The sequence below is a fragment of the Centruroides sculpturatus genome, unplaced genomic scaffold (genome assembly GCF_000671375.1).
Source record: "Centruroides sculpturatus isolate CEXI.00-Female unplaced genomic scaffold, Cexi_2.0 scaffold626, whole genome shotgun sequence".
In the NCBI taxonomy this organism is placed as follows: Eukaryota; Metazoa; Arthropoda; class Arachnida; order Scorpiones; family Buthidae; genus Centruroides; species Centruroides sculpturatus.
In genome coordinates, this window is record NW_019384860.1 from 159,883 (window position 1) to 169,113 (window position 9,231).

The 9,231-nt window shown below is 27.7% G+C and overlaps 1 protein-coding gene across 1 annotated transcript in view; it reads left to right on the top strand.

Annotated features, from left to right (window-relative positions):
* The window catches only part of LOC111630647 (protein FAM135A-like), a 114,156-nt gene that overhangs the window by 73,575 nt on the left and 31,350 nt on the right, over positions 1 to 9,231 (top strand). Inside the window, 2 exon segments of the mRNA XM_023374784.1 lie at positions 3,833 to 3,892; positions 7,598 to 7,707. Coding sequence (XP_023230552.1) covers positions 3,833 to 3,892; positions 7,598 to 7,707 — 170 coding nt within the window.

Consider the following 9,231-nt stretch of genomic DNA (forward strand, 5'->3'; position numbering starts at 1 on the left):
TTCCGTTGGGATTCAGCTTGCTCCGTTGTTTATTACATACATCACCTCAGTGCAGGGTATTTACATTTATTCAAGTGTTGTGCAAATCATGGCTTCTAAAAAAACAGAAAGGTGATTTCAATTGAAACAAGGCAAAGAAATCATCAGAAGGAATGAAAGTTGACAGAAACTTTCTTGTCAAATGGGGAGAGGTTCAGGAGTTCACCAACACTCACTATCCAAACATAGCTGAGACCAACAGTATCAACGATCTCTACAATGACACTCTTGCCCGTCATTTCCGACATGTGTTGAAGAAGAGAGAGAAACAGACCACCTTGGATATGTTTTTCAAGAAGCCAGCTGCCAAAAAACAAAGGATGGAACAAGAGGAGTTGACCCTGCAAGCCCCAGTAGCCTCTCCTGACTCTGACTCCGATTAAAAAACAATAAAAAGAGATCTGCTGCAATATGTAAAAGTGTGTGTCTGTATGAATGTGTGATTAAAGTGTTTCTCCGCCTCCTCCTCACATCATCTGACTACTTGGCATAATTGGTGACTGCTCCATTTTCATTTTTTATGGTACAGTACAGTTATTTTATGCTGCGGAACGAATTATATGTTTTAACATGTATTTCTATGGAAAAATGCGTTTCGTATAACGGACGTGTGCACCTGGAACGGATTAAGTACGTTGTACGAGGCACCACTGTATCTCTTTATGTTTGTTGCAGCATTTCATTAATTTTGTTTTGCTCCAGAGCGGCTGGTAGTTGTGGATTGATTGCAAGCGGATTTTTAAATAACATTCGAAAACGAAAAATCAGTTAATTAGCTGTTGTTTTAAAATCTATAATTATATGACCAGAAGAGTGCCAAAGCAATTTGCCAAAGTGCCTTGAAACTTTCCAAATATTAGAGTGATTTTAGACTTGTTCAGAGTTTACTGTTTAGAAAACAAAACATTTATGCTGTAAAATAGAAACATATTCTTATTAAAGGAAAACAATATAATTTTTGACAGGTGTTAGTCCAATTGGTTTAATAACATTTATGAGTCATACATATGGGTGAAGAGTATTGGATAAGGTAATATTTGAACAAAGTGGTCTTATAAACATAGAAGTTTTTATAGATACCATCTTAGTGGATAAAGGTATTCATGTTGATGATATGACAAGTTCTTATATTATAAAACTCCTTCAATCAGTCTTTTAAGAAAGAAAGATCAGTTTTCATAAGCTGCAATTAGGACTAATGTTGACATTGCAAAAGCAGGAGTTCACATTGAAAGATTAATGTAAAGAATAAAAATATTCGAGGTTTTTCAAAAATCTTTACCAATTACACTTGTTCAAAGACTGAAGATATCTTTACTGTAGCATATATCATTGTTAATCTATCTCATCCAATGTTAGCAGATGAAAATTTATGACAATTTAATTTACCAAAGCATATGCCATATATAATAGTTATACAAAATTGCATAGTTAAATTTATTATATCTTAATAAAATAAAAATTAAACATTACAGTTTTTATTTTAATAAACCCACTCTTCAATAAAAATATTATCTAATTTAAAATAAGTTTTATTCCTGATCATACCATGAAATCTTTATTTCATATTAGGATTTCTCCTGTTATAGAGGGTATTAAATTGTTAGTTTGTAAGTTACAAAAATCTTAATATTATAAATCATTAAATTATATCACCAGTAATCAAAATTGTTTAATTATAGAAATATAATTAACTGTTTAAAGTTTTATACACTAGATTTTATCTAAAATAGACATATGTATATTTATATTGTTTCCATTATCTTAATTAAGTAGTTACAAAAGTCAGATTTTCCTCTGCTGTATAAGTTAGTTATAAAATTGTTCTTCCAATTAAAAATTCTCAAGTTAAATTACTACTAATTCTTAAGTTTCTGTATTCTTTACATCATGTAGGAAGCATTATACTGATAAATAATTGTTACAATATTGCCTTTACTTGTTCTTATTAATATTTTAAAATGCAAAGTTATGTTTCAATAATAACTTGAGATGGAAAATAGTACATCAATAACAATAACCTACAGTTCATACAGATATACATAAAGTGTTTTTCATTTGATAGGATAGGTTTAAGTTAACCTTTTTGGTAAAAATTTTATGAACTAGAATTAAATGCAAAGTATGAAGTAGTTTTATAAAACTTAATTGTTCCATGAGGTTATTCAAACTCTAAATTGTTCAAAGTGTAAATCAGTTTTCCCCCATTAAAAATAATGAAAAGTGATAAGCCATACATTTATTCATGATTATATTTAATTAATTTCTAAATTTATCACTAGAGGGAGGCATTAGATACCATCTCTCATTAATTTTAATAATTATAATTAAATTAAATAATTTCGAAAGTTCTGGAAGAAAAGAATCAGCTCAGAATAGGACTCTTAAACCTGCAACTCTCACTTATTGTGCAGTAAGCAGGAAGTAAATTTCAGATCATGCCTTCTGCTTTCTGGATTTGTGGTCTGTCAGAAAGAATCCCTTATGACTCTTTGAACTCAGATTAAGTCTGTTCATTTGACAACTATTTATAATATATATACAGCTTGCTTCTAATAACAGTCTTAGGCCAGGCTTGTTTTTCTCTTGGTTCCCTCAGTCATGTTGCCTTATTCTAAGTTCTAGATCTGTTGGCTGACTAATCCAGAGCTGAATTGTAGCTCCACCTTGGTTGGCATACCTGTCACAACTTGTCCAGAATGACTCGCTAACAGACCTTTTCCAAAAAATGTGTTCTGATGAGTGAAAGCTTGAATTATCTTGTCACTACTCAATAGGCCTCCTTGATATAGGAGTTGTGGGTTTTTGTATTTAGAATATTATATTTAAATGTGAAAAACTCTAAACTAAAATTTAATATTATCATCACTTAATGAGAGATAATCTTATTTATAGTTGCATGTGAATAAAGCAGATATAAAACTCATTATTTTTTATGTTTTAAATTCATCTTATTGTATTAAATTATGTAGAATTTAATATAATATTCTAATGGCTGAAGCAGTTAAGATACATGCTTGCTACTCTAGAGAATCCAAATTTAAGTCCAAGTTCAATTGTCAGGAATTTTTCTTGGGTGATATAGGGCATGACATACCTCTCTACCCCTTATCATTCAACTAGCCCATTGCAAGCCTAGCTAAATCCATAATAAGTATGTTAAAAAAAAACCTCTGTATCTGTAAGTTGAAAGAGTAAAAACAAAATTTATTTTGAAAAATTATTTATGCATGAACTATAATATGTTAGTGAATTTATTGTTTTCTTCTTCTTGTTAATATTTCAATGAGAAATAACATTTTAAAAATAATATAATTTTAAAGCATTAATTAAAGATAAAAATTTTGCTCTTTATATATATTTTGTAATGAATAATGTTTTTGTCACACCACTAAAAAACATTTAACTTATTTTTTTGATATTTTTGCTAAAGATAATTTGTATTAAAGTATCAAATTTTACAAAATATTCTGATTACAAAATCATATTTAGAAATATGCTTGTAAATATATTAATCATAAAATTTTGGAATAAAAATATTTTGTGTGTATATGGAATATTGATTATATATATGTATACTTTTAATAGTGTGGAACTAATGAAGTTATGATCATAAATAAAATGATGTTCAAAAAAATAATTTCTCTGCAGATAGGAAAGCATTAAAAATCAGCTTACGTAAATAAAGTATTAATGAAAATATATATTGTGCAAACTTATGTATTATTATGATTTTTGTATTATTTTTATAAGCAAAGATTTGAAATTTAATTTATGAAATTTTAACTTACAGTTTTGTGAAAGCAAAAGAAGAATTCAGGCAGCAATTAGGATATTCGTGGTTTTGGTATAGGTAAATATATAACTGTTGTTTTTTGTAAACTTTATGAAAATTAATTATACAGTAAAATCCTGATAATCGTAGATAATGTGTATTGAGGATGCTTCAGAACAAAACCTATCACAATGTTAAATAAACTGGATTTGGAAACCAAATCTGCATACATATATATAATCTATATATACACATAAACCATATTTTACATACAAATATATTCTATTTTTAGTTAATCTGCTTATTGAATATAATGGTTTTGTTAAAATTAAATTGTACAATAAAATACCTTTAATTTTATTTATGATTGGCTTTTAAAGCAAATATAAATCTATGCTTATGATTAAAATTTTTAAAATTTGCTGCTGTTACAGAAATTCACTGGACTAAATTCTTTATAAAATTTGTAGAGCCTTTTTGCATACAGTACATAAAATTAAAATTGCATAAAATTATGCATAAAATTATGTATTCTTAAAATTGCATAAAATTGCATAAAATTATGTATTCTTTGAGTATGTACATTGCATGCCCAAGATTTATGAAATCTAACTGTATTATATTCTTTCTTGTCTTTATTTTGCCAAAGTTTATCTAGGAAATGCAAAACCTCGATTAAGTGGGTTTGGTTAATAGGAACTCTACTTTAACTATATAATAATTTTTTAATAACTTTTACATAATTTCATCTGAATTGAAATTACATTTGAATAAATTCTCATTAATGATTTATTTATACATTCTACATAATTCTGTGTTAATATACATTAGAAGCTCTGGGAAAAATCACAAAATTGCAGTGTGCAACTTATCATACAGGAACTCACTTGATGGATAAAGTAGACTTTATTTTGTACAACATATTATTTTTGTACAAAAGAGGGCTATTTCCCTTCTTCAGTCCTTATCTTTGTACAATTATTAATAATACTGAAATAATATTTACTTGTGACTGCTGGAATAACAATGTTTATATAAAAAACTAAGTAAAAGGGGTAAAGGTAAAAGCTCATTAATCCCACACCCAATAATCTGGAATGTTTGTTATCTGGCACTCTCTGAAAAATAGACGATGTTTGAAATTGTCTGATGATGATCTAACATATTAATATTCTGAAAATCAGAATTTGTTTGGACATATAGTACACTAGAGGCCCAGACATAAATACAGTACATGTTTGAAATGAAATATTATATATACAGTATGTGACCATTGTGAATGTTGATTTTGTGCAATGACATGTTCATTAATGTTTTTGCAGCTTTTTCTTCAATCTTAACACAGTATAGTGATGCACTGTATCATTTTCAGACTGATGCAAAGAGTATGCTTAAACAAATCAGAAGTATACAACTGTATGCACTAGTACAGAATGCACAGCAGTGATGCAATGTCCAGATTACATATAATTTACCAAACTTTACAAAATTACAAAAAAGTCTTGTAATCTTGCATTATTGATTAATCTGACACCACTCAGGTCTCATAGATGCCAGATTAATGAACTTCTATTGTAACAATTTTTCTTTAATTCAAAAGCAGATAATTTAAATTTTAAATTAGTTTGAATTCAATAAATTATACTTCCATTTCCAATAAATACTAACTTAAAATTTTAAATCACTACTTGTAATATAAAAATTCTTTCAGATGATCCAAAGAAAACTGAATTGAATTATGCATTACGAATGATGATCATTAAATATGTGAAGATAGCTTACCAAATGGCCAATGTTGGATCTTTCTAGTCAGACTTTATTGTGTCGTCTTCTTTTTAATCTGTAAAGGAAATTTTCTGAATATTAATCAAATTCTCATTATCCTAAGTTTTAATATCATTTTACAATGTTTTCATTCCATTTTTAATAAAATTTCAGATTTCACAAATAGATTTAAATTTTATAATGTTTTTATGTTTAATTTTAATTTAATAAATATGTATTTTCTTCTTGGGGACCATGGAATGCCACAGCTAATTACGCTGTGTGTGTCAATTAATTCTATAAAAAACTTTCACAATTACTCCTCCTCGTACAACACATTAAATGCATTTATCCTTATGCATTGAATTTTAAATCTATCAGTCTCAGTCCAGACACTCTGTAATTATTCTTTTTTGTTTTTAAAATAATTTTATGTTTTAATTTTGAAATATATTGCTTATTTTATCTGATTTAACTAGATGAACTGTTTTAACTATCAAACATATATTCAAATCCTTTAAAAACAAAAATTTATTCCAAAAAGCTGTCCTGAAATTCCTGTTCTAATTTGTATAACAATGGAATCTGATTCTGGGAGCTAATATTCTGAAAAAATTTTTAATTGGGCTAAAATTTGAAAAAAAACTGTAAACCTATAAATTTCCACTGTTGTCTTTCCATCTGTCTTTCCTTAATCTTGAGAATGCAATTAGATACATGAAAGTCAAGACCAGATATAGAAAGCTTAGAGCAGGAGACCCCAATTAACTATATACGAACATTTGATGCAAACTGAATATTGCATTATTTCAATTCAAAAATTTCTCTAAAAGGAGTTAGATGATGACTGGCATGACTCCATTGTTAACAGAAAAATATGATGTACAGGGGCAAGACACTACTAATTTGTGGTGGAGAGCATATATTTTAAATTAAATAAATTAAAAGTATGATTTAAAATTGCAGCCTGGCATCGTGACAATGTCACAATAAATAATTGCTTGTTCTGAAATAAAAACAATCTGTTGGACTCTTTGAAAACTTATTTTAGTATTGTAATATGGAATTATTATGAAGAATTACTTATTTACATTTAACTCCAAAATATTTTAAAGATTTAATTTGAATCTGTTATTCTGAGAATTAAAGAATCCTAAGGTGGTCTATGAAGTAAATGAAAAATGTGATTCAAAAATTAATCTTGCTATTATATTTATGTGATTTTTGTTTAGTTTATTTGTGTTATAATAGCATATATATCATTTCATATTCAAAACTGTAATATAACCATGTGGAAATTTTCAATTAACTTGAGAAAATGTTTTTGTGTATAAATCTTGAAAAAATTGAATTTAAATAGTTTAAATCTGTTTGACGTAAAAGAATTTTATTAATTTGAATTTCTAGCAATTTTGACTCACCTCTAATAGAAGTTGGAATAATAATTATTAGGCTTTTCCTTGAAATGACAGAGAGAATTCTGTTAAAATTTTGTTTGTTTAATAAAAGATTACTCATGTGTTTTACTGTTTTTTGTCTGATGATTTGTTATAGGAAAGTTAAAAAATGTCAAATTTATTCAAATAATATAGAATTTTGATATTTGTTTTTAATAATTTAAATGCAGATATTAACTGTCATCTCTCAGTTATATTGTTTTATAAGTTATATAGAATTTCTACATCAATTAACTGTTTACATTTAATAAAGAAAAATTGAAATAAAGAAATCAAAATAAATATTTTATAAATATGAATAATAGTTTTAATTCATTACTTTTGTTATTTATAATTCTGACAACTTGAATAATATATTACTTTGATACATTTGAGAGTTATGAGCCACTGATGGAAAGGATATTATCAGTGCAGACAGAAGAATTTTTAAAATATTACAAATTACACTAAAATCATTAAATAAATTTTGCAGTTAAAAATTGCCTAATAGTTGTTTGGAATGATTTTAAACATAATAATAATAAAGGTTTGTGAATTATTAATAAATAAAATTATTTTTCAGTGATCTTCCTTCTGCTGCTTCCATAGTGCCCTATTTTCAATGTGATAATGATCTTCGGGCATTTAGTCCTGAAGGTTTACATCTAGTAATTTGTGTTCATGGTTTAGATGGTAAGTAAATTTCCACTTATTTTACAATATATTTATATTAATAAATTGTATACAGTGCACTCATATAATAATTAGTTTTGGATGCTAATCTGAACAAATTGTGTGGTTACAAATATTCATACCAATCGAAACCCGATATTAAGCAAATATACACCCACAACAGCCATAAATGATCGGGCTAAATTTGGATGTAATGATTATAAATTAGAAATGAATTTGGCTCTAGAGTGAGGTGTTTGGCACCATCTTGTATTAAAATTAATAATTATAATATTTAATCAATTAATTTAGGTAGCGTAACTGGCAACACATCTGCATGGTAAGCAGGAGTTGCGGGTTTGAGTCCCACTTCAGGCCGATTATTTTCTTCCAGTTTAACCTAAATTAATTAATTCAATATTATAATTATTAACTTTAATACAAGATGGCGCCTAACGCCTTACTCTAGAATCAAATTCATTTCTAATTTATAATCATTATATCCAAATTTAGCCCGATCATTTATGGCAGTTGTGGGTGTATATTTGTATGAGGTTATTTAGATTAGTGAAAATTTTGGATTAGTGCAGTTATATATGTTTAAAATTTTTTTTTTTTTTGATACAATACCAGGTATATATGTGGTGTCTAAAAAGTTTGATGAATGTTAGATTATCTTGAGTGTAGTGCTTGCCACAAGGTCAAGCATGCACATGAACATCCAGAGGACATGTCTAGGAGTGCCTTCTAGCATGAAATATATATAACTGCAAGTGGGCTTTTCCATAGTCATTCAAGCACAGTCTGTGTGAAAGGTGGCATCATAGAACAATGGAACAATGACACAAAAAATTCTGCTTGAAATTGCGGAAAACGATGAGAGAGATGCATGAAATTTTGATTAAAGCAATCTTGTACCTGCAGACTTATTTTTCTTTCCTCATCTCAGAGGTCAGTAAGGGATCATGTTTTGCTGTGAGACAGCAGTTCTTAAAACAGTTCCCAAACAAGACTTTTCCAATGGTTTTTGGAAGCTCTATGAATGTTATCAAAAGTGTTATGTTTCTTGGAGAATACTTTGAAGGAATTTTTATATGTCATCTGTTTTGCTGTTTTTATTCACTGATTTTTTAGCCCCACCATGTATATAAATTAGTGTAAAAATGTGTAGTATATATTAATTTTACAAATTGTTTTGTTTTTAAAATATAATCTTTAGTTTAGGCTTTGTTTTTGGTGCTTCTGTAGAATATTTAGTAACAAAACAAATAAAAATTGGCTTGGATTAAATGGAGGTCAGTGTATTATTATTACAGTAGAGCGTCGTTTATCCGAAAGCTGGTTATCCGAAACGTCCGTTATCCGAAAGCATTCCAGTCGGCAAATTTAAATTTTGCTAGTGCTGTGGCGCTGCAATCTTCGGCTATTTCTCGGGCTACTCAAATATTTTACGTTTTTGATACTAAATTAACATCTGAAGTATAATTTTTTATTGTTTTTATATTTTTCAATATTTTTTGTTTGTTTGTACAAAATAAAAAAATA